Source organism: Aristolochia californica, unplaced genomic scaffold (genome assembly GCF_029961685.1).
Source record: "Aristolochia californica isolate CCGP_79_NKW_82.1479 unplaced genomic scaffold, dmAriCali1.0.hap1 SCAF_5, whole genome shotgun sequence".
Classification (NCBI taxonomy): Eukaryota; Viridiplantae; Streptophyta; class Magnoliopsida; order Piperales; family Aristolochiaceae; genus Aristolochia; species Aristolochia californica.
The window spans coordinates 41833929-41858874 of record NW_027182214.1 but is presented as its reverse complement, the minus strand read 5'-3'; the positions used below and the strand labels follow the sequence as shown (position 1 = coordinate 41858874).

Here is a 24946-nt window from a genome sequence, read left to right as displayed (position 1 = left end):
TTCACCTAAGAGACTTCCCAGTTTCGAACCCAAAGAAATTTCGAAGAAGATAACTGTCCCATTACACACGTTCTATTGAACAGTACCTAAACACGGAACTAGCTTCCTCAAATGATAAGTAAAACCAAAGAGGTTCACTTCTTTGGTTGGCCCCCTATATTACTCAAACGCTCCTCTACTATTCCTGACAAAGTCCAACCCCAACCCAATCCTAACTCATCAAACCCAGACCCAAAAACTCTAATTCAGAATTACAACATCCAAAACAATCATATAGTAACCTCACAAGAACTGCCCACGAAATACTTCAACTATTTATTGTTTTAATTTCTTGCATTCTCTCTTAAATATTAGCTTTTTCCTTTCGAAGTTCTTCCACAAGAAAGTTTTATATCGATCTCTCAACCAACGTCTGTATTATTCAGAAAAACTACTATCCAATTACTCGTACCTATTCAAGGTAGATTTAAAGTTAAATTCAACTGATTTCTTTCTTCAGTCAGGGCCATGAAGAGCTGATTAATAGAGGTTTGCATTTGCTCGAAACAAAAGGTGTGCATCAACCTTCAGTTTTTCAAATCATTCCTGATGAAAGCCCAGCACAAGTTTCAAAGACTGAACAAGTTTTTAAGGTAGAGACTTAAAGACATGAAAATAGGAAGAGAAGTCCAGTCAGATATTTGAACGGTTGGCTACCAACTTATAATCAAAAAGTCACGAACGGCCGGCTTAGGGCAACTTCATGAAATGTGAGGAAGCTGGAAATCCAACTCAGGTGAGGGAAAAATTATGTATATCAACTGTAAAAGCAGAAACGTGTCTGAATCTTGATTGCCATAAATAAAAATATGACCATCAACACTTTGGATATGAAGAGGCTACCTTTCTACCAAATTCCAAATCAAGATAAATCCAACTTGCACAAAAATTTCAAAAACACAACAGTCTTTTCCCCATGAGATTCAAACATACTCTAAACACTCTTCAGCAACAAATTTTAGTAAAAGAAACCTAACACTTTACCACCAACATTCTTCCTTCTTGCCTCTTCATGATCCATAATCCCAGCAGATGTTGTCAAGACAATGTAACCGAACTGCAGGAATCAACACAAAGACTACGTCAATAATTTCTTTTTTTGGGATTGCCACGATGGTCATCTCCCAAAAGGTGATTAACAGGATCAATATATGGCAGGTCTCATTGCTCACACCAATTACAATATTCTAGAATTAAAAATGCAATGGCTATTTTCAATGAGGAGCAACCCTCATCAGCACATTACTAACCTGTCTAGATGGGAGCAACCTAGCTGTCCAGGACTCAATCTCCTTGACACCAACATCAAAACGAGGACTAATAACACCACATTTGTTCAACCTCCCATTCAATTCTACCACAATTTTACCAGCCCTGTGATCATCAACCCACTCAAATTCTCCAATATAACCTGTCAAAGAGAGCAAATCGAAAATGAATATACTAATAATGGCACAAACACTAGAAGAGAAAATAATAAGAATGGAGCACCAAGAACCTAACCATGCTTCTGCATAACAAGGAGGAACTTAATGATCACTTTTGAAGAGGGCCGGATCATAACTTGACGTTTTCCCCTCTTCTCAGCATTATACATGCTTTTAAGAGCATCATTCAAGACACTGACCCTCACCATCCTGGTTAAAACGGCAAATCTGAAATCATTTGGATGACCAAGTTCAAATGAGCCCAAACGAGCAAGTCAAATGATTTTCTCTTTTTTTTTTTAAGATGAGCAAAAATAAAAATTGATTCAACCCACAAAATAAGGATAACATATTCTGGGAGAAATTTACATCCTTTTGAAAGAGGAATAGTTTGTGCTCTCCAATCAAGATTCTCATTGCAAAGTAGTTACAACCTCTTTGACAGTAAGAAACCATCATAAAATTTGAGTATTCTCAACACTAGTTAGCCTAATAAGAAAAAAAATCGACAAGCATCCGATATGCCATGTTTTCTTAGCTTCTCTTTCTTAGAAACGGTATGCTCTCTAACATGGCTCCGCAAAAGAAAACCTAAAGATTCCACCTTTTCGTCCAACCAAAATGAAGGCACCAATAAGAAATGGCTTTTCCCTGGCTGGTGCTCTTCTAAAACGTCAGATTGCTTAGACTGGCTCAGAGTAAACGAGCCAACGTAAGCTAGAAAACTAGTTTTTTCTAAATCAAAACTCCTCGCTTTTGAGATAAAGATGCAAATGGGTAAAGACGAGTCAAGAGAAAATTTATAAATTTCAACAGCCAATTTGTTTGCAAATCCTACTTCATTACTCAGTTGAACGAGCACATTGGTGGTAGCCATTCAATATTTAAAAAAAAAAAAAAAACAGAAATTTTGCGTTTTTTCACCCATCCTCGAGGAGACGAAAGAGAAAGACGAGATACCCATCATTTGAACTGAAATAAGAAAAACAGAAACAACAAAAGAAATCCAGAAAATAGAATCTCTCTCTACTTCAAAGCAAGTACAACAAATCGGGGTCATACCTCAAAAGGGTTTACAGGTACGGCCCAAGGCCAGACGATGGTAGAGTTTGTAAGAGGAGAAATTTTAGGGTTTCTCCGTATGCTTAAATAGTTTAAACCTTCAATGCTTCAGGGAACCGCGGGACATTATTCGACCTCAAAGGAGCGAGAATTACAAACGAGCCCGGCTTCCCTTGAGTATTCGTGGCACGCGTGTTACGTATCAAGAATCAAGAGACCAAAACCGGGCATTTAAAATTACAATTATGGTATTTTTTTTAAATTCAAAAAAGTTTTTAAATTTTGAAAAAGTTTGTTAAATCTGACGGTTGGATTCATCTGGCCCCACTCTGCGACGCCATGAACGGCAAAAAAAATCTCAGATTCACACCAAAACCCTTCCAAACCCCTTCGCGAGTTCGCGGTATATATGCTCGCGCTCATCCCCGTCTTTTCCTGGCGAGTCTCTCACAGAAGCAAAGCGGAGGAAGAAAGATTCGGAAAACTGTACAACGATGAGCTCCTTCAACAACGATTTCGATAGTCTACTTCTCCAGAGTCTAGGTAGATTGCAGCTCCGCCCTCCGTATCTCGACTCAAACTCCTTCCTTTCACAAACCCTAGACGACCTCCTTGACGAAGAACACTCCCTCTCAAGCGACGACAACACGGAACAATCCAGCCTCGCGAAGGAGGAGGCCAAGCTTGAGAGGGAAATCCGTCGTATAATTGCCTCTGGCAAGACGGATACTCTTAAAGCAAATTCAGGTCAAGCTGTTTCGATTGGCGACCATCATATATGTGTTGGTTGTCACGAAGAGGCGGCATCCGGTTACAGGGTATGGGAGTGGCACGGGCACATAATGCTGTTTGATGAAGAAAACGGTTATACTCCCGAGTACATTTACGGGAACTACTTCGAGAGGGTGGAGAGGAAGTCTGGCTCTGCGGTTGAGGAGATGGGCAATAAAGATGAAGAAAAGGACAATGAAGACGAAGACAAAGAGAGTAAAGGTGGGACTCTGGGACTGAGAGAGCTTATTGGAAACGGGGGTTTAACCAATGGTCGTATTCTGCAGCGGAATGTGAACATGGGGTCAACTCGCTAATTTCGTGTTTTTCTTGTAATTTTTCGCTAATAGTGAGGATAACCATGTTGGGCTTCTGCTGAAATTTGGTTTTGCGAGAGATGTTGTTTTCGTGGTGAAGATGACGGTCACACATTGGAAAGCTGTTTCACAATAAAAATTTACTGTGAAGTAAATGTGATAATGCTTTTCTTTCATGAATGGATTATTTGTGCTAAAATGTTGTACCGATTATCCGAAATGTGAGTTTGCCCTGATGATTTGTTGTGTTGGGCTGAAAAGAGTTTTGATAATTTTCTTCTACACTAGTTGCAAACTTTTCTAGTTCTGACGCCAATCTTTGCTTCTTGATAGAATTGTTGTACAGAACCTGGAGAGTGTTCAGAACTTTAGGTTGTTAGACAAAAGTCTTTCTTCTCACTGGAATCTCTGTTGATGTTTATCGCTGATTTGCTGCTTATTGAGATCAAGGGTGGTGATCATTTTTATCATCGTCGAAATTTATTTGATTTTGGTGGAATTGGCATTCTGGATGTCAACAGTTGTGGATGTTGTGCTGATTGTTTCTGTATGAAGACTAATCAATAACCAATGATGGAAGATGGTCGTTGCTTCAGAAAATTTGATAAAAGACCAGGAGAGGCTTTACAAATGAAGCTGAGTGTGTGGTTTAGTTAAGTTATAGGACTTGTAAATGTGTTTTGTCTATTTAGTCTTACATTATTTCACAGTTCATCTTTGTTCTATCATTCTGCATGTTGTGAAACATTCATTAGATTATTTTATTTGCACCCTCTGGGACGTTGATTATTACTGTGAGGGATCTTGTCTTTATCAATGTGTCACTGTGAAGTGGGTAAGGCCATCCTTATGGCAGTCATTAAATTCTTTTTCATTGAACACATACTCGAATGGGACTAAATGTGTGGGTGCTGCTGGGGAGAACCTATTTTAGCTGAACCTCATTTTTATAGAGCTGGCTATTTTCTAAATAATGCGATATTCACTGTATTTTAGGGGAAACAGGACATGAACTCTTGAAGTATATGGATGGCATCTATGAAATGCATGGGACATGTACTAGAACTGTTCACTGAAGCAGTTCTGCTGTGTTTTAAACCCTTTACTGCTCTAATATTTTTGAAATGTGATTTGATTTTGTTGTATTTCCTTTGCTATACTCTCATTTCAGCAGAACTTGTTGTTTGGCTCTGGATTGCCTGCTTTTGCTGCCAACATGGTTTCTTCTGTTTCTCATTTAAAAAGGCACAAGCATGCAGTTTGCCTACTTGTAGGAGATGCAATGGCAGAGTAGAAACTGCTTATTTTTTATTGGAATGCTATTTTTTTCTTTAGATTGAAGAAGTCAATAATCAACTATAAAAGAAGCTGGTGGATGATTTCTTTTCCACATTTTGAGGAATGGCTTAATTCATGAGATAAAGGGGAAAGCCAGTAATCTGGAGTGTGGAGAAGATAGGGAGCGGGTCAGAGAGCACAACCTTGGACAACAGATGAGATGAGTCATCACTTTGTTGGCCAAAAGATCTGTCTGATATTATAATTCTCGATGACCATGTGTCTTTTCAGCTGGAAGTAGATATAAGAAAGACCATGATCTTTTTTAACACAGCCAACTGTGGCTGTGCGTGCCCAACTGTTGGTGTTAAGACAACCATCCTTACTTATTAATGGACTAACCAGTGCTCTACTGATAATTTTCTCCTTATAGGGGGAATTAATAGAACATACGTATAGAGTGGCATGCCCTTGAAGATCTTGTATTTTTTCTCTTGTTGGATAATGCATAGGGATCTGTCTTGACAGATGAGAAGCTGTAGTATTTGGAAAGAGCGGCTGAACTGACTTTCTGAGGTAAAATTGATTGTTACTTTCATCATCATGGAGCAGGTAAAGTTTCTTTTGTAATGGATAAGGAACATACTTTTTCTTTTCTTTTCTCCATTCTGTTTCATATTTGTTGGACAAATCTTTTGTTATTTCCTTACAATTCTCACTGTTGGTGTCTATACTTGTTGAAGAATTATTATTTGTGTGCTAACAGTTCTGAGTATACTGCTGCTGTCTGTTATTGTTGTTTTGTTCTAATTCTTCTATATAAAAAATTTGGGAACCTAAGCCTCCATATGTTATTTTTTTTACATATAATATGAAAAAAGTTCCTGCAAGGAAAATAGCAAAGATGGCTGAAGTCCTGTATTGAAACATGAAAAACATTTCTGAGCTACCCATTACATTATTAAAGGGTTGAGTTTAATTCTTAATGAAGTTCTTATGATGTTGTAGAACAAAGACACTAATGAAATCTCACGTATAGGGGGGGTTAGTCAACAAAACGAAAATTTGATCTTCATCTTCATCTCATTCATCTACTTGATCTTCATCTTCGAAATGGGTGTTAGTGTGGACAAGTTCATCTTCGAAATCTTTGAAATAGGGTGTTAGTGTGGACAAGTTCATCTTCATCTTCATCTTTGAAATTTAAGACAATTGATTTTATTAATTATAAAAATAAGTTAATTAAACCAAGTGTTTGAGTTAATAATATTTTAATTATCACTATTAAATCACTAATACAATAGAGTAAATAAAACACAAAACCCCTCAAAACCTTAAAAACCTTAAACCATCAAGCCCTAAACCCTATCACCTACTAAACTCTAAACCCTAAACTTAATACCTTAAAAGCCCTAAACCCTAAACCCTATGCCCTAATTCCAGACCGTAAACCCAAAAAACCCTAGAGCTTAAAAACACAAACCATAAAAAATAGAATACCATGTGGTGGATATGTATAACACCCGAATTTCTTCACCACATGGAAAAAATATTTCATAGCACTTTAAAACATTTCAACAACATTCTCAAACATTTCAAAATTAATTAAACTATTTTCACTACTGCATATGCACTAAACAATGAGAAAACACACACATCAAGTCCAAATTCACCAAACACCCCTGGTAGAGCCCTATATAACTTTGCAGTCACTACGAATTGTACCTCGTCAGTGATGGGGGTCAGGTTTCGTTGGCTAATGGACGCCCGTGTAGGCGACTCAGTCTTGTTTGAATTGGACTAAAAACCCCCTAATAAAACCTAAACCATAAACCATCAAACCCTAAAGTCAAACCCTATCACCTATTAAACTCTAAACCCTAAACACTAATTCCATAACATAATACCCTAAACCCAAAAATCCCTAGAGCTTAAAAACACAAAACCCCAAAACCTTAAAAATCCTAAAACCTATCACCTACTAAATTCTAAACCCTAAATACTAATTCTAGAACTCAATACCTTAAAAGCCCTAAACTAAACCCTACACCCTAATTCAAGACCCTAACCCTAAAAACCCTAGAGCTTAAAAACACAAAACCCCCAAAACCTTAAAAACCCTAATCCCTAAAATACCCTAAATCCTTAACCATAAACCCTAAACCCTAATTACATGACCCTTAAATACCGAGTACCAAACCCTAAAAATAATCCCTAACACAAATCAAGAATTTAGACCCTAAATCCAACAATTATGCACAAATAACCCCCAATTAGGTACTGACAATAAAATTAAATCAAATAAAACACTAATTTAATGAAAAAAATTAGGGTTTAGTCATACCTTCTGAAATTTGGGGAAAATAAAAGCTGAAGGGTGAAATCGATGCCTAATCGAAGTAGAAATTAAGAAATTGAAGCCCAAATGTCAAAATCGAAGAAAATTGAAACCGAAATAGGGGAAATCGCAAGAAATCGGAAGGTATATTGGGGGAAAAGAGAATATCGAGAGGGAGAAGGGAGTGAGATGTCGAAAGGGAGAAGAGAAGGAGAAGAGAGAAAAGAAAGGGAGGTCGAGAGGGATAAGAGAGAGAGAGAAAAATGGAGAGCGAGTCCGAGAGAAGAGAGGGAGGCACGGAGACGAGAGAGGGGGTGCGAGAGAGAGGGCGAGTCCGAGAGAAAACCGAGAGACGAAGGCCAGAGATGAGAGGGAGCAGAGACGGAGGCCGGAGACGAGAATCCGAGGGAAGAGAGGCAACAGCGACGTCGGGGGCACAGGGAGACAAGAGAGGGAGTGTGGGAGAGAGGAAGAAAAAAAGGAAAATGAGGACACGTGAGAGAGGGGGGTACGAGGAGAGAGAGGGGAAAAGAAAGCATCGCGCATCCTTCATCTCAAAGAAGATCAAATATGGCTTTCTTTGAGATGAAGGATTTTAAACCGTGGAGATGAAGGACCGCTTCATCCCCTGCATCCAGATGAAATGTCATTTGCGCTCCACTAACGACTTCAATTGTTAAAGGGCATCATGCGGTTGAAGATCATCTCGAACTTCAAGTTGACTAATCCCCCATGTGCACATAGAAGTAGTCCCTCACGACACTCAACTAGACCGACCAAAACGCAGGTCAAGATGGTTGGATGAACAATGGGACGGTACAAAACCGTATGCTGAATCAAACGGACTGCACTTAATCACCCCAATTAAGAACTTGAGTAGTTGAGTAATCTCTTGCTTTACCAAAATTATGCAGGAAAAAGTATCCAGTAAAGAGGCTTCTTAACGTGAGATATCTGATAAGCATTGTTTAATGCATAATTAGTGTGTTTAGTATCAGATTAGTACACTTGTTAATCCTCTGTCGCTAACTCATTTAAGTAAGCTTTTTGTTTCTTCTGTTTTCGTGTTAGAGACAAGAGCTAAGCTGCTTTTGACCTCGGTTTGTCAAACTGTGGTCAATTGTTTTAGTATTTAGTCCAGCTTAAGCCATAAACCAGATTTTGAACTTAATTAATGGAGAAAAACAGTTTCTCGGGTCTGGTTTAACATCTTTGCATGAAAAACACCCGAATTTGCTCACCACATGGGAAAAACATTTCATAGCACTTCAAAAATTTTCAACAACATTCTCAAATATTTCAAAATTAATTAAACTATTTTCACTACTGCATATGCACTACACAATGAGAAAACACACACATCAAGTCCAAATTCACCGAACACCCCTAGTAGAGTCCCATATAACTTTGCAGTCACTATGAATTGTACCTTGTTAGTGATGGGGGTCAGGTTTCGTTGGCTAATGGACGCCCATGTAGGCGACTCAACCTTGTTTGAATTGGACTAAAAAACCCATAATAAAACCTAAACCATAAACCATCAAACGCTAAAGTCAAACCCTATCACCTACTAAACTTTAAACCTTAAACACTAATTCCATAACATAATACCGTAAACCCTAGACCCCCTAAACCTTAGAAGCCCTAAACCTTAAACCCAAAAAACCCTAGAGCTTAAAAACACAAAACCCCAAAACCTTAAAAACCCTAAACCCTATCACCTACTAAACTCTAGACCCTAAACCCTAAAAACCCTAGAGCTTAAAAACACAAAACCCCCAAAACCTTAAAAACCCTAATCCCTAAAATACCCTAAATCCTTAACCATAAACCCTAAACCCTAATTGCATGACCCTTAAATATCGAGTACCAAACCCTAAAAATAATCCCTAACACAAATCAAGAATTTAGACCCTAAATCGTAACCCTAAATCCAACAATTATGCACAAATAACCCCCAATTAGGCACTGACAATAAAATTAAATCAAATAAAACACTAATTTAATGAAAAAAATTAGGGTTTAGTCATACCTTCTGAAATTTAGGGAAAACTAAAGCCGAACGGTGAAATTGATGCCTAATCGAATTAGAAATTAAGAAATTGAAGCCCAAATGTCAAAATCGAAGAAAATTAAAACCGAAATAGGGGAAATCGCAAGAAATCAGAAGGTATTTTGGGGGAAAAGAGAATATCGAGAGGGAGAAGGGAGTGAGATGTCGAAAGGGAGAAGAGAGGGAGAAGAGAGAGAAGAAAGGGAGGTCGAGAGGGATAAGAGAGAGAGAGAGAAGCGAGAGAGAAAAATGGAGAGCGAATCCGGGAGAAGAGAGGGAGGCACGGAGACAAGAGAGGGGGTGCGAGAGAGAGGGCGAGTCCGAGAGAAAACCGAGAGACAAAGGCCGGAGACGAGAATCCGAGGGAAGAGAGGCAGCAACGACGTCAGGGGCACAGGGAGACAAGAGAGGGAGTGTGGTAGAGAGGAAGAAAAAAAGGAAAATGAGGACACGTGAGAGAGGGAGGTACGAGGAGGGAGAGGGGAAAAAAAAGCGTCGCGCGTCCTTCATCTCAAAGAAAATCAAATATGGCTTTTTTTTAGATGAAGGATTTTAAACGGTGGAGATGAAGGACTGCTTCATCCCCTGCATCCAGATGAAATATCATTTGCGCTCCACTAACGACTTCAATTGTTGAAGGGCATCATGCGGTTAAAAATCATTTCGAACTTCAAGTTGACTAACCCCCCCCCCCTTTGTGCACATAGAAGTAGTCCCTCACGACACTCAACTAGACCGACCAAAACGCAGGTCAAGATGGTTGGATGAACAATGGGACGGTACAAAACCGTATGCTGAATCAAACGGACTGAACTTAATCACCCCAATTAAGAACTTGAGTAGTTGAGTAATCTCTTGCTTTACCAAAATTATGCAGGAAAAAGTATCCAACAAAGAGGCTTCTTAACGTGAGATATCTGATAAGCATTGTTTAATGCATAATTAGTGTGTTTAGTATCAGATTAGTACACTTGTTAATCCTCTGTCGCTAACTCATTTAAGTAAGCTTTTTGTTTCTTCTGTTTTCGTGTTAGAGACAAGAGCTAAGCTGCTTTTGACCTCGGTTTGTCAAACTCTGGTCAATTGTTTTAGTATTTAGTCCAGCTTAAACCATAAACCAGATTTTGAACTTAATTAATGGAGAAAAACAGCTTCTTGGGTCTGGTTTAACATCTTTGCATGAAAAACACTACTCAGATCACGGGTTGAAACCGTAATTTAGTCTTGTAATCCAGATTATGAGGTCAATTAAGCTGGATGCCGGCCTTGTTGAGCAGCGTTTAATCAACTGAAATAGTAATTATGGACGAAACTGTAATCCAGGAGTCAACGTGAGAGAGACGACAGGGAAAGAAGGGAAGACTGGATGCAACACAACGCAAGAAAAAACCGGTGGAGAAGACGAAGGGAAGAAGCAGAACCGCCATTTTTTTAACCCTTCTGCAGGTCAAAGAGCTTTGATAACCTCAGAGGGATCGAAACAGAGAGAGAGAGAGTTTGAAAGGGAAATCAAACCGAAGGCTTCCAAGAAAAGCCGCTCTTCCGCTATATAAAGCTTTCGTAGTCCTTGTCCATCTCATTGATCTCCATTTTAGCTTCACATTCAATGGCGGGCAACCACAAAGTTTCCCCATAAGGAAAAAGAGCCGTTGAATCACCCCAGAGTTGGGAATCCTACAAGCCTTGATTTTCAGAGCTTGCTTCTTCCGGACATTTTACTATTTCAGTCAGTTTTATACAGACGACGCTTCAGGAGATTTTCGTACTCTTTTTTGTTGCTTGGTCTCTGGCGAGGAGGAGGAGGGACAAGGTCGAGCTCCCGTTCGTTTTTCCTTTCTTTACGTTTGGGAACCCGTTTGGACGCTGGAATAACAGAGCATTATCGAGTTTTCAGGTAAAATAATGTCGAGGTAACTTGGGTTTTTCTGCTAGCTTTGCAAAGGCAGTTTCGAAAGAGGAGATTAGAGATACTGAACCAGTAATCCTTGTTAGCTTTTGAATGGAAATGACACTTTTTTCTTCCTTATTAGGTAGATCCTTATTAGCTTTTATCCTGCGAAATTCAATTCATTTCCTTCGAATATGTTCTCCTGAATCTCTCTCCAAATGAGGAAGTCGTTTTCTGAACCTTTCTGTTTAAACAAAATCTAACTTTGATCTTCTTTCTTGTTATTGTTATTTGTTTTCCATTGTATGGTTAACAAAGAGAAGCAGTACCATCCACTCCATACAAGCAGTATCTTCTTCGACGATACATAATGAAGAAGACGATGAGTTTCTCCCTGTGTAGGCCTTATTAGCTTCTGATGACATCTTCGTTTTTTTCTAGCATGCTATATATCTTCAACTCGGAAATGGATTTCCCGTCAATTTTGCGAACATCTCCTGATCGAAATCTCTGCAGTGCTTCTGATTTGTGGCAGGAGTTTCAGGTTCCACGGATGAAAAACTCATTTTTTACTCCATTTTCATCGTCTTTTTGCAACTCAGGTTGGCGTTTTGCTCACTGATTATCCACTCATTTCAAGTTTAAGCGGCAGAATTTAGTTAATACCTTCGCTGTTGGTTTGACTGAAATGGTTTAATTGATTATCTTGCAGGAAATGACGAAGCTCAGATGGCGATTTCTAACGTTCCACCCAACCTGCAGGAGAGATCGTATGTTATTGAATTTCGGACTGATGAAAATTTTATTCCGAAAAGTTTCGTTTCAATCTGTAACTGCGAAAACATGAAAAACGTAAAGTGTGTATAAAGAAGCTCACTTTGGTCTGTTTCTTCTCATCCGTGCAGTACCTACGGCAGCGGATTTTTCCTTGATTCTCAGGTCTCCAGCCATCTCCAACTCGGAAGCTTCTGTTCTCTCCCCACCGTTAACACTACTGAAGGGCTTGTTTTTCTACCAGGTTCAAAACGAAGAAGAAGAAGGAAAGATTTTGCGCTTCATATTTTGAATTATATTTCATTTTTCCTTACTCTGAAGTGGTTATAAAATTCTTTGTAGAAGGAGATGGGTTGAAGACAAGTTCCATGTACGAGAACACTGTCCATTCAAGACTTATTCCCAGAGTTTCTGCTAGCGATGACGTAATCTTCTCTCCATTAAAGAAACAAGAAAACATTAATGCTTTATCTGATAAACATCTTACTTTCTGTTCCTGTTCCGATTTTCTCTCATCGATTTCTCGATTCTCAGCGTCTTAAGGCCATGGAAAGCACCGGAAAACGAACAATTACAAGCGATTCGACAAACGAAGAGATGACGACGATGACTGCATGTAAGAAAAGGAAGGCCGCTTCCATAGAGGAGCATATTCAACGACCAACGGAGGAATCATCCTCAACACCCATCCAACCCATGAAAGTACGTAAAGCTAATAAGCGATTCTGTAAATGGGTCTCGAAATCCCCATTTCTGATGCTCGATGCTTCCTGTTTACTTACAGGCGCCATTGAGACGGAATCACAAGCTCGGGGACAGAGTTACTGCTCTTCAGCAGTTGGTTTCTCCATTCGAAAAGGTCAGACAAATGCGATACAGTTCGTCAGTTTGTTCCGCCCAATCTTTAGAAACAAAACTTGAACCGGGACCAGCTGATCTCCACGTGTTCTTCAAGAGATTATCTGTTTTGGGATTCGAGAACTGAAGGTTTGAATTCTTTGCAGACTGACACTGCTTCAGTTCTTCAAGAGGCCACCATTTACATCAAGCTTCTTCAAGAACAGATTCAGGTAGTTCTCTATAAATGGAATGCTCTCACCTCTCTTTCACTTCAAAACATCAAAAAAAACTTTTACAGAGAAGGTAAGTGAACAAGTGGCATTGCTTTGACTTGAGGCTCAACTCTTATCTACTACGGTACCCTCTTACCAGAAACTTTCCTCTTATAGAAAAGCCATTAAAGACTGATTAAAAGCTTGGATTCTTCAATGCAATATAATATCGTTCACGGTTATTGACTACTGAGACTATTTCATGTCAAATTTTGTTTGAATCTTCTCAATAGTGGGATATCATAATAAAAAAATCTATCGTTCTCAATTAAGAAGATCGAAAGAACAAGGACATGTGAGACTTACTGCTCTCATCTAGTTGGGTAATATTGACGTATATAGCCCCCATTGAAGCCTGAAAATGAACTAACTTATGCTATTGCTCATCATCTGCAGGTTTTGAGTAACCCATACTTCAGGTTCAGACCTTCCCGTTCTTCACAGGTAAATTGCAACATATGTTCCGTTTTGATGCATATAGATGATTTTGTATGAGGAATCCGTTTTAAGTAACTAGTTTCCGCTTTTTCATTTGTAGGGGATCGTCGTCGTCGGAGGGGAAGATAGATTCGTCCTACGGAGCAGAGGGCTTTGTCTGGTTCCAGTTTCATCCATTCTGAATCTTGCCAAAGAAGCCGGCGGCATCAACCAATGCCCGTCTGGGAGAAATGTATCTCGATTCTGAATCGTGATACGAGTTACCCAGAAAGAAAGAACGCTAAGACGAGCTGCACTAGTTCTTCCCAGATTGCTACGATACTGCAATTGTAAATCTAATCATATTGGTCTCAATAAGATTTAGCCGGACGGCCACGATTAGCTGATTGAAGCAGGGCGTCAACTGTAATTATGGCCAAAAGAGCCCATTCAGTGGGCATATTAAAAAGCGGGAAACCGAATCTCCTACTCACTCGACCTTGTTCTGCCATCATCCCGCCATCACTCTCCTCAATTTTGCCTCCGCAATCGAACTGCCAAATGCCATTCCACGTCTTTGCCATTTACTTTCGTTTCCTTCTATCTATAAAATAAAACTTACGCTCCTCCTCCCTCCATCATCGTCGTCGTATTCCTCTCCCCTCTTCCCCGAACAACCTATTCTCCGCTAAATTCCCCGTATCCCATGGCACCCAAGGCCGAGAAAAAGACCGCTGTATCAGAGAGCCCCTGCGGAGAAAGAGCTCAAGGCCGAGAAGCGCCTTCCCGAAGAGGGGTATGTGAGATTGGTTTTACCCGGAGAAGTGGCGAAGCACGCTGTGTCGGAAGGGACCAAGGCTGTTACCAAATTTACGAGTTCTTGAAGGAAATTAATGGTTTGTTGCCGAGGGAGTAGATGTTGTACAAGTGATTCCGATTGTTCCTTTCTTCTCTACGTTCTTGGAGTCCAATTCTGCTCTGTAAATTGTCAAATTTGTCATAGTTTATGAAAACTCTGTTTCGGAAATTCTCATCTCCGCTACTGTGGCTTCTGTTCATTGCCTCTCTGTTGATTCGGCCGATCGATGTTTTGAAAATGATAAATAAATATCGCGCCACAGAATAATTTGATGATAAGAGGGTTGTTTCGTCATTCTCTGCGTGTTTATTGCTTTACATAAATGCCCTGCTACCGCCTCTTTTATTTCACTTTCTTTCATGATCATTTTCGTCTTTTCTTTGGATCATGGTTCTTTGCGAACTTAGCCAGCGAATCACGGAGGGACACATCGTTATTGTCACGTGTTCTTCACGTGATCTCTGGGGGTGTCGATCCACTAGGTCGGACTGGTCAACGAAGCTTGCTACGACACCAGTAAGGGATGGGCAGCCTCTTTGGGAGGAAAGCGGCGAGAAACTGTTCGCAGTTATTATTTTCGCGAAGTTTCAGCTCTCAGCTCTTCGTCTCAAGTAGGTCTTGCCAATCCGTTTACTATTTATTTCTGTGTTGAACTGTAGAGCTCTTTTTTTTTTATTTTTCCTTCAATTAAAATTAACTGCGGAGAGGTGTGGAGCCAGATGTCGATCGTCTTGGCTAAGTGTAAGCAGGTTTTATTATTAGTTTTTTATTGGATTTTTTAATAGTTGATGTTTCGGTTCATCTTGTTCCTGGTTGTGTTATGAAATCTTTTTTGGGGAAATAGACCTTTAATTTTCCTGTTTTCGTTTCAACTTTCAAGTGCCTCTGCAACTACGGACGCCGCCATGTGTATCTGTCGAGATTATGAAAAGAATTAATAGGTCTTCTGTGGTTATGAGAAACAACATGCTGTTCAAGTTAGAGAAGCTCTCTGTATTAAAATTGTCACAGTGAGAAGCAATTGTCTTTCCTCGCTTAGCACTGCTAGTATCGTTGCTTACTGTTTTCCCTGTCAGTATTGATGAGTTTATCCGTTCTAGTAAGTTCCTCTTTATAAGAGTAGGTGGATGGTTTGAACTCTTCTGGAGAATGTCGCAGTGAGACTTTTTCTCACTTTCATTAACCTTTTACTTTTGTGGCGTAGGATTATCATTTTATACTACTGAGGAGGAATTAGGAAAGGCATTCTCACCATTTGGCAAGGTCATTGAAGGTATTCTAAGATAGGTCATTCTGCCTATATATTTTGTGTCATTGAAGGTATTCTAAGATAGGTCATTCTGCCTATATATTTTGTGTATAATTTTCTAGCAACCTACTTCTTATCTTTAGACTGCAAGTTCTGTATTTCTCTTAAAATAACTGCCTTCAATCATATAATTATTTTTTTTGCCGCACATGTTTGGTTTTTGTCAGTTAGCAGCACTCTGTTAAACATGTTGCCACTTATGTATGATTCTTTTTTTTTTGGGTTATTTACAGCCAGACTAGTTCAGGATTTCAAAGCCAAACGGCATAAAGGATTTGGTTTTGTGACATTTGAGTCAGAAATCGATGCTCAGAAAGCCTTGAAAGCAATGAATAACAGAGTATGTTTGTTTTCCTGACTGTTATTAAATGTTAAATAGCAATTATGCATTTACCTTGTAAAATTTTTTATGCTATGAGGAGAAAAAAAGTGATTTTTATTGTTTTCTATTACGCTGCTAGGTTCCACTCTTCTAATTACTTTGTAGCACTTGATTTCACCTCTAAGGTCATTATTCTAGAATTCACTTATAGAAACTGCGAGAGGATTGCTTTCAGGAAATGTGTAGTTCTCAAGCTTGGTACCATTGTGATTTGAGTGAACAAGAAGATTGACCTGATGAAGAAAAGATATGGTTGGGAAGTTATATTTGGTATCATGTTGTATATTGCAAATAAATAATACTTGTAGCGGTTTGTACACATTATAGGATTTACATCTAAAGATATTAAGGGGATACAAGTAGAATTTGGGTTAATGTGATTCTGCTTTAGTGTGGATTGGATTTTTCCCTGAATGGCTGCACGGGGAGAATGGGGTTATAGAAAGAGAACTTGGGTTCAAGTCTCACAGGGGGGAAGTGATGTGTAATGTGGAACTGTGATCAACAGTCAGAAAGAAAAAGGAAAACTGGTTTATTGCTTTCATATTCGGGCAATGGAAGGTCAATCAATGACTCTACTTGTTGAACTTATAATCCTTGCACCAATGACATGATTGTAAGAGGTTATGTTATCTTTTGTGAATAAAAATTCCTGTGGTGCAGAATCACTACATCCAGTTTTGAACAATTTTCGCTTGTATTTTGATCATATAAGTTTATTTTCAGATGTTTTCTTTTTTACCCTTGGGATCTACCCTTTCCCAGGTACAAGTTATCATGCTTCGTGCGATCTCTTTCTGGTCTACTTTTGTGAACTTTATCCAACTTTTCCTTGTACACTTTATTTGGCCGCATATCTAATCTTTTCATTTATTTGTTTTCTGTTCCATTTATGTATCCTTTAAATGGATTGCATTATTTGCTTTCTTGTTGATGCCATGTTAGCTTCTGGTGTGAGAGACCAGTGGTAAGATCCTAAAGATAGAGAGGAAAAAAAATTTTAAAAAGAGAAAAAACTTTTTGGTTCCACTAACTTTTTTTGTGGGAAGAAAACAACTAATGCGACCAGAAAATTTAGGTTGCACTAGCTGCTTTTTAAGGTTGTTTTTCCTGATTCATGAGTTTCACAATCACTGATTCTCGTTCGTTTGGAAAAAAGTAGGTCATATTTTGGACAGATAAATTCCAGCTTATATCTACTCCTGCTAAGAAGAAATATTATGGATGATAAGTTCCAGTGTTCTATCACATTTATGAAATTATAACCCGAGAGATGCGATTGTACTACCTTGGACTGTCTAATCTCCCTCTTGCAAATGCAGTTCTTTCGTGGAAGATTAATTTTTGTAGAAGTCGCAAATCCTATACCAGAAGAGGAGACAACATTGTAATGTGCTTCACACTTTTGCTATTTTGTTGTACTTTACATTTCCTGGACAAGTTGACATGATTTACTCATTAATTCTCATTTGTCCTCCTTGAAAACAGTGATTTATGCAGTAAACTCTTACCTGTCCCGTTTTTGTTTTGGAACAGGGATAAAGGAGAGTAAGATACCTTTCTGAATTTGGATCCAGAACTATGGTAGGCTAAAGATATTTAACTGACACTCTTGTAAGAGCTAGGAAGACATTTGAAGATGTTGTGAATATGTTTAAGTAATGAAGATGAAGGATTACTTTGGTTCTGTTCGGAAAAAGCTGACTGAAAATTTTTGTTGGCTGGATGTATTGATTACCGCCTTAATTTTTATTATTTCACAGTAACTCTATGTTCTCATGAACTCTAGCAATCAAAATCATGGTGTACAGGTCAAACAAGCTCAAAGGTAGAAGATAAGTTACACTTCCAGCAACATCAATTAGAGCAAAATAACACGCTTCTGTGACAAACTTTTCTTATATCTGAAGCAGTAGGTATAAGATCCTTTCTCCCACAAATGACAAGTTATGGATTATCCTCATCAATCCTTGTTCGCATAACTAACACGAAGATTCCAACCATCCAGAAGCTGCCCATAACATAAAAATCAACATTCAGAATCGAAAACCAGTCAGAAATTTTTCCAGAAACTCTTAAATTAAATCCAAGCGTACCTGACCATCCATTTTCTGAAGTGCAGTCGCAGCTTCAGCTTCCGTGGCGAATTTCACAAACCCATAACCTTTCGACTTTGAGGTGTTACGATCACATACAACATTGACTGCCAAATGAAGCAAACCCAGTTTCTTCAGTATCTTTCGATATCATTTAAAAGAGAGACAAGTGTTTTGAATTCTACTGAAATACCATGAAGCACTTTCCCGTAATTCTCAAAAGCCTCCTTCAGTACAACTTCATTGGTATCATATGAAAGACCTGTTAGATTGCCATCCTGATCAGTTTCTGAGCAATTCGGAAAAAACTCGTCCGTGGTTGGCGAAGACCCACTCTAACAGAAATTTAACTGTGAAATAGGCCAGAATATGAGAAAACGGAGAGGACAGGGAAGATTCACCTCCGACGAACAGTTTGCTGCAAGGCTGATGAGAGAAAAATCTTTTGCCGCGCAGTACATAGTTGGAGAGACTACCGACTCTGGAAAGGTGCATCTCTGAGAGTGAAGAACAGAGTGAGGAGCCGCCCGTGCACTTTCCCGAGACGATGATCACTGAATCAAATTTATACATTACGAAACCCTAAATCCCGGTCCGGTGAACTGCTTTCAAGCATTAAACCCAAAATCAGATGCTTTCCCTTTCTTGTTTGCCTTTTAATCACTCAATTACAGGCCTTCAAACAGTAAAAATTCCTCAAAATGAGTTCATTCACGACGACGAATTTGACTGCCTTCATCTACTCACATTGCTTTCATATGTTGCATTAAACCCACTTGTACAAAAATGAAATCAAACTGGATTAGAACTCTCCTTGCAAACTCAAAACGACTCGGAACATGCCAGGAGAAAGAACAATAACGCACATCGGTTAGACTTAATTGAATAGTCAGAAACTGAAAGAGAAAAGGGGCAAATGTCATTAACAATGAACATCCTAGGAAAGTACAATTCTTTTGTGCGGGGGAACCAGTTACAAACATCATTTCTTCCTTTGCTACATAAAGTAAAGATCCACGATTACATACAGGGAGAACAGAGTGCCTGATGCGCAAATCAGGCTGCCCTCTTGACAGATTTCGTGGCCTTAGAGGGAGACTTGGTGGGAGATTTAGGCTCCTTGGTTGCGGCTGCCTTCTCGGATTTTTTGGGTAGGAGAACCGGGTTGATGTTTGGAAGAACACCTCCGTGAGCAATAGTAACACCCGATAAAAGCTTCCCAAGCTCCTCGTCATTCCTGACAGCGAGAAGAACATGCCTGGGGATGATTCGGTTCTTTTTATTATCTCTAGCAGCATTTCCAGCCAACTCCAGCACCTGGAAAAAGTGCGACGAACATATTGTAACAAGTGACAGACGAGGAGGAATACGAAGAATATTAAATTCAAGCAAATGCAGCAGATAAAGGAAAAGAAATAAAATATCGAAAATCTTTCAAACATCCTCTTGCAATGAAGAATTTCAAACCAGAAGAAAGATTGCTTATCAAAGCAATAGCAATCCTAACATTCTCAACTCCAAAAAAGTAGTATTTACCAATGAAGAATGTTTAGGGATGAAAATATCAAAGAGAGAAAATATTTCCGAATCAAAGAAACATTAGCTAACCCTAATTAGAACAAGGAAATTTACCAGGGAGAAAAGAGAAGATGTAGATTAAAATCATAAATGCTACCAAAATAAAACATAAATCAAGATGCCTCCCTCGTACCATAAACCTCAAGCTAAGCACGAATTACCCATACCGATTAAAGAAAATATCCAACGAGTAAAATTTTACCTACAAGAAAAAAAGAGATTTAACAGTATGATAAGTAGATAATATACCTCAGCAGCCAGATACTCGAGAACAGCAGCAAGATACACAGGAGCGCCCGTTCCGACACGCTGCGAATACCTTCCTTTCTTCAAGTACCGGCCAATCCTACCTACCGGAAATTGAAGTCCGGCCTTCACCGATCTTGACACTGGCTTCTTCTTGGGCCCACCACCCTTTCTCCCTCCTGCTCCCTTCTTCACCTTTCCTCCTCCCTCCATTTTCGTCTCTCTCTCACTCACTCTCTCTGTTACTCTCGCAGAAATCAAAAGAATAGCACAAAGCGACTGTTTCGGGATGTTCAGCTTGCAGGCGATTTTATACGCGGCAGCGGCTCTACCGCGCTGTGGATTGTAGGGGCGGGAACCGTTGGATTGCTTTCTACTTTCGGTTTTTTATGGGATTTCATAGCGATCCTCGTGATGAGAGATTGACCAATGGGGAGCGAGAGATGGACGGGCTCGTTTTAACCCAAAAAAAATGGCCCGCCTAGAAAACCATTTATATGGTGGCATCAAGCCTAGCTGAGCCCGAACCTGCTTCAAGTTGAGTCTTGTTTTAAGCCTAAAATTGTTATCGAACTCGAGTCCAAAAATTTTAACTGAGTTCGAACCAAGTTCGAGCTTCAACATACATTTAAAACTCTTCAAAAAATATAAATCAAATAAATTGTATATAAAATTATACATACATTTTACATAAAATTAGGCATAACCTATATATATAATACATGTATAAGATTGGACATAACCTCTACTTAAAATTGAGCATACTCTATGTATATAATACCTATATAAAATTCGGCATGACCTCTACTTAAAATTGGGCATAATCTATATACATAATACCTGCATAAATATTCCATGAAATTGTTTATACACTCCATAAAATAGTTTAAACACTCCATACACTACATAACATTATGAATAAACTCCATATAATAATCAAACACAACAAAATTAAATGAAATATCACTTTCAATTTACAACCACCCAAATAAAAACTATAAATCTATTATAAATTTACAAACTATAAAATTGTAATCGAGCTCGAGCAGAATAATTTTAACCGAGTTCAAGTTTGAGCTCGAGCTCTAACCGAGTTCGAGGTTAACATACATTTAATACTCTACATAAAATATATGTCAAATAAATTATCTATAAAATTATGCATATATTTAAAAAAAATGATAGAGGAGGTTCGGGATTGAATCTCAATAATGGATTAAAACCCACCAATATTAATCTTTTTTACCCCAAATGTTGCCAAGCGTATTTTATAATTTTTGAATCTGGCCGTAAATTTACTATGGCCTCCTTGGTGCCCTGATTTAAAATTTATATTCTAGGAAAAACTAGAAATATTTTTCCTATGATACACATTTTCAAAAAAACCTTTAAATAAAATCCTATTACTATTAGAGACTTACAAGAAAATTACTAAAAATATTTTAAAATTTTCTTAGAAAAATTAAATGGACATTGCCACTTTTAAGGAAATAAATAAAAATTAATAATCAATCTAATATAATACTATACTTATCGACAAATTTTTAATCAAATAAAATGTCAAACACAAAATTGCTATGAAAATTGCCTTATGCTAAAAGTATTATAGCATCAACTGTCAAATACTTATTCAAAATTTTTCTATACGATTTTCTAGCCCATCTTGGCAAAAAACATTACTTATAAAATTATATGATTTTTTAATAACAAATTCTAATTAGAAAAATATTTCCAAAAAACATGAGGCATTAATGGTCCCTATATTTCTACTAAAATGTCTTTTCAATATTTATTGAAAAAACCACTAATAATCTCTAGAAACGTATTTCTACTAAAATGTAATTTTTTTTTTTAAGAGCGATGAGGAAGGGACAAAAGAGTTTTTTATTTTACTTGTTTATGATCTCACACATGCGAAATCGTCGGTTTAGATCTCACACGTGCGAAATTGTTCGTTAGATCTCACAGTGCGAAATCGTTTGGAGGGAGGGGAGAAAAATTATGTCTCCCAACTTTGGTCGAGGAACAAAATTATTTCTCTATCGTCGACTCTCACTCTGGTTTTCCACCGAGACGATGCAGAGTGAAGACGCGGCGTTGGCGAGGACCTGTCGTCGGCAACGGAAGCGGCGGCGACAGAAACAGAGGAAGCGAAGAAATTGGAAGGAAGGGGATACAGCAGTCGGCGAGGAGCTGTCGACGGCGACAGTGGCGGCCATAGCGGCAGACGAGAAGGGCTCGGCGTCCTCCCGCGAGCTCGGCTTGTTAACTGATGCAAAATTTGTTTACATCGGCTTGAATACCTCGCAAACGTACGAATCGTTCATGTAATTTAGCGGGAAGCGAGGGTCATATCCACAGGGAGGATTGAATTTTGTGTATTATTCAGTCAACTAGCCTAACCAAATAGGATGAATTAATATGAACTAAAAACTAATTATATCCTAAATTATCAAGCAATCATCTGGTTAACTACTTGCACAATAGGAAACGTCAACTCTGAATTTTACGGTGATTCGTGCCTCTCTCGAGCGCCACGTAACCACGGATCCGATTTCTCAATCATTGCGTTTATCCCCTCTCAGGCGCATAGAGTGAAAGATAGAAATCGGATTAAAATACCAAAATCCAACCTCAGTTATAATCCTACCCTAATTAGTTAATTTAATCAAATATCCGGAAAACAAATATTCAAAAAACATTAATTATCAAATCAGATTCAATAAACATTCAAAACCTAAGTTCAAACTATATAAAAGATGAAATTCAAAAATGACGAATTACTCCCCTTCTCCTTCCTCTCGCTCGGGCAGCAACTCATTCTCACAGGTGCTGCAATTTCCCGAAATTGGTGGCGTCGGGTAGCAATAGTGAGTGGCCGGAGGTAGAGACGACGCCGGTGACGACGAATAGAAGCCGATGGACGGAGGTTACGTCCGGCGAAGAACAAAACAGAGATGAAGTTCTCCAACCGGCTCTCTCGAGTCTCGGTCGGAGTCGAAATCGCTCCGGGAATGGTCGGAAATACGTAACCGACGTCGGAGGATGGTCGGAAAGCGAAGTTGCCACCGGAGAAGCCCTCTCGGATCACTTCTCGGGCTGGCGAGCGACAACTGTCGAACTCACCTCGACGGAGACTCTCTCGAGCTCTCCTCGGGTATGTTCTCGGTTGCTGGACGGCGGTGGATGGCGGTGGACGATGGTGGCGCGGCGACCGACGGTGGGAAACTCCTCTCGGGTCTTCCCCTGTTTCGGTCGACGGTGCTCCTTTGTTTTGGTCGATACTCTGTTTTCTGTTCACGCTCTCCTCCTTCGTTCGACGCTCCCCTTTTGCTTTAAATACGATTTTTCTTATTTTAAAACGATTTGCCCTAAAAATTACCTCCATTTCACTAAGGGCATTTTGGTAAATATCTTCTTCTCTACCCAAATTCTCCTGAAATTCCATAATTGAATCTATAAAAAGCATTTCAGGAAGAAATAAACCTTAAAAACAATGAAATATAATTCAGGAGAGAAAAATATGCAATATCGACAGTGATTAATGCCAAATTCAATAAATGCTCATTTCATTTGAAAACCGATAAATAACCACCTATAACATAATTATAAAGGTTATTCTATTATAATTAACTTAGTTCTCATGTCAGAATATGACATCTATCATTAACTCAAATGAGCCAATTTCGGTTCTTGAGCTCGAGAGATACCGAATCAAATCGAGCCGAACTCGAGCCTCTCGTGAGCCGGCTCAGTTCAAAGCCACCACTTCTCTTGGATGCCTCTCTAGTGTGTTTAGACTTGGCACTTGCTTCCAATACATATACTCTTTTCTCTGCATTATTTTACCTGGCTGCTTGTCTTTCCCACTCACTCAATCTTAGTTTTTTATTTCTTTTTAAACTCAAAATTTCAAACTTGCTTATAAATGAATGTACATAAAAATTAAGCATTCAATCTCTTATAAATTTTAGGAAGAAATTGATCAAACATGGTTGAATTTAAGATAGATCTTCATAGAACACTTAGTTCTAGGTCAAGACTTGAAAATCTTAATATGTGAACCTAGACTTGAGCTAAAATTATTATATCCAACTATGATTGACTAGTAGTGATTGCTTATGTAGTCTCAAGAGCTCTCAAAAGAGGGTTGTGCTTTGATTGTAATTTTATTTGAGACTACCTATGGATGATTACATGGTTGAACATATGGGGGAGTGTAAAAGAAGAGAAAGGGAGAGTAGATGTACCTAACAAAATGTACATTCCATAAAAGGGGGAATAAATTGCAATTGCTAAAGGGAAAGCATTGCATGATGATAGAGGGAACATATCTATAAAGATAGTATACATATAGTCCCCATTATATAATATTTTTTTTAAAGATAACAAAAGGGGGAGAAATATCAAGAGGCATGTAAAAATTTTGAGTCGGCACATAGCAGGTTAAAGAAGGGTAAACAAACAATCTTTAGCTTTGCATTAAACTAAGGGGTGTCGTAGATTGAAAACAGATAACAAATTTAAGGTTGTAAAAATACTCGTGCACTAATTTGTGTTTGCATTTTTATATGCTTATGAATATGTATCATCATAAAAAGAAAGGAAAATTGTTGGCTTCAAAATCCCCAATTAAATAATTTGGTCATAACAAATACTTAAGTTATTAATGATGTACATTAAGTTTGTCTTGCAGTTCAAAGAGTTTGAACATAAATTTCTAGGTTCAATCAACCAAGGACTCCCTAAATGGTCCATACAAAAGAGAAGCAAAGAGCTCACCCTAAAAAACACATTTTTTGAACAACCCTAAAATATCTTTCAACCAAACAAGAGAGAATTTTTTATTGAAGATCATTCGCTAATGCATTAGAAACAACTAGCCCAAATAAGACAAGAGGAGTAAGAAAGTGCAAAAGGAGTCGAATTGGCAAGGAACTGACTCCTTCAATTAGAGAAATGAAGAGATGGAGCTAAAGAAATTGACCATATTCTATGTA

General features: G+C 38.6%; 6 protein-coding genes across 8 annotated transcripts; 3 read left to right on the top strand and 3 right to left on the bottom strand.

The window, feature by feature from the left end:
- Nucleotides 1-776: 776 nt before the first annotated feature.
- On the bottom strand, nt 777-2605 carry LOC137966374 (small ribosomal subunit protein uS8z/uS8w). 2 transcript variants are annotated; one of them, XM_068812960.1, is made up of 4 exons: nt 2529-2605; nt 1543-1676; nt 1290-1450; nt 777-1096 (listed from the first exon to the last, which is right to left on the bottom strand). In XM_068812960.1, the coding sequence occupies exons 2-4, from the start codon at nt 1673-1675 to the stop codon at nt 998-1000; spliced, it is 393 nt and encodes a 130-aa protein (XP_068669061.1). In that variant the 5' UTR covers nt 1676; nt 2529-2605; the 3' UTR covers nt 777-997. The 2 variants fall into 2 exon arrangements, with proteins under 2 accessions (XP_068669061.1, XP_068669060.1); XM_068812959.1 differs by having other exon boundaries at nt 1543-1694; nt 2529-2600.
- A 351-nt stretch (nt 2606-2956) lies between these two features.
- Nucleotides 2957-3792, top strand: LOC137966519 (uncharacterized). The gene has a single exon (XM_068813165.1). It carries the CDS (start codon nt 3023-3025, stop codon nt 3614-3616), a length of 594 nt encoding a protein of 197 aa, XP_068669266.1. The 5' UTR covers nt 2957-3022; the 3' UTR covers nt 3617-3792.
- Nucleotides 3793-11090: 7298 nt separating this feature from the next.
- Nucleotides 11091-13965, top strand: LOC137966604 (transcription factor bHLH110-like). Its single transcript, XM_068813282.1, has 11 exons — nt 11091-11179; nt 11492-11571; nt 11690-11775; nt 11886-11943; nt 12079-12191; nt 12290-12372; nt 12482-12649; nt 12732-12806; nt 12952-13017; nt 13456-13503; nt 13598-13965. Exons 3-11 carry the CDS (start codon nt 11727-11729, stop codon nt 13742-13744), a joined length of 807 nt encoding a protein of 268 aa, XP_068669383.1. The 5' UTR covers nt 11091-11179; nt 11492-11571; nt 11690-11726; the 3' UTR covers nt 13745-13965.
- Nucleotides 13966-14857: 892 nt separating this feature from the next.
- Nucleotides 14858-17779, top strand: LOC137965589 (small RNA-binding protein 11, chloroplastic-like). Of its 2 annotated transcripts, XM_068811859.1 has the most exons (5): nt 14858-14946; nt 15540-15608; nt 15878-15984; nt 17349-17413; nt 17563-17779. In XM_068811859.1, exons 1-5 carry the CDS (start codon nt 14859-14861, stop codon nt 17576-17578), a joined length of 345 nt encoding a protein of 114 aa, XP_068667960.1. In that variant the 5' UTR covers nt 14858; the 3' UTR covers nt 17579-17779. The 2 variants fall into 2 exon arrangements, with proteins under 2 accessions (XP_068667960.1, XP_068667961.1); XM_068811860.1 differs by lacking the exons at nt 17349-17413; nt 17563-17779 and adding an exon at nt 16202-16706.
- Nucleotides 17767-18920, bottom strand: LOC137965588 (glycine-rich RNA-binding protein 4, mitochondrial-like). Its single transcript, XM_068811858.1, has 4 exons — nt 18524-18920; nt 18316-18384; nt 18123-18229; nt 17767-18037 (listed from the first exon to the last, which is right to left on the bottom strand). Exons 1-4 carry the CDS (start codon nt 18693-18695, stop codon nt 17990-17992), a joined length of 396 nt encoding a protein of 131 aa, XP_068667959.1. The 5' UTR covers nt 18696-18920; the 3' UTR covers nt 17767-17989.
- A 99-nt stretch (nt 18921-19019) lies between these two features.
- On the bottom strand, nt 19020-20238 carry LOC137965587 (histone H2A). The gene is made up of 2 exons (XM_068811857.1): nt 19950-20238; nt 19020-19439 (listed from the first exon to the last, which is right to left on the bottom strand). The coding sequence occupies exons 1-2, from the start codon at nt 20157-20159 to the stop codon at nt 19179-19181; spliced, it is 471 nt and encodes a 156-aa protein (XP_068667958.1). The 5' UTR covers nt 20160-20238; the 3' UTR covers nt 19020-19178.
- Between the last annotated feature and the right edge of the window lie 4708 nt (nt 20239-24946).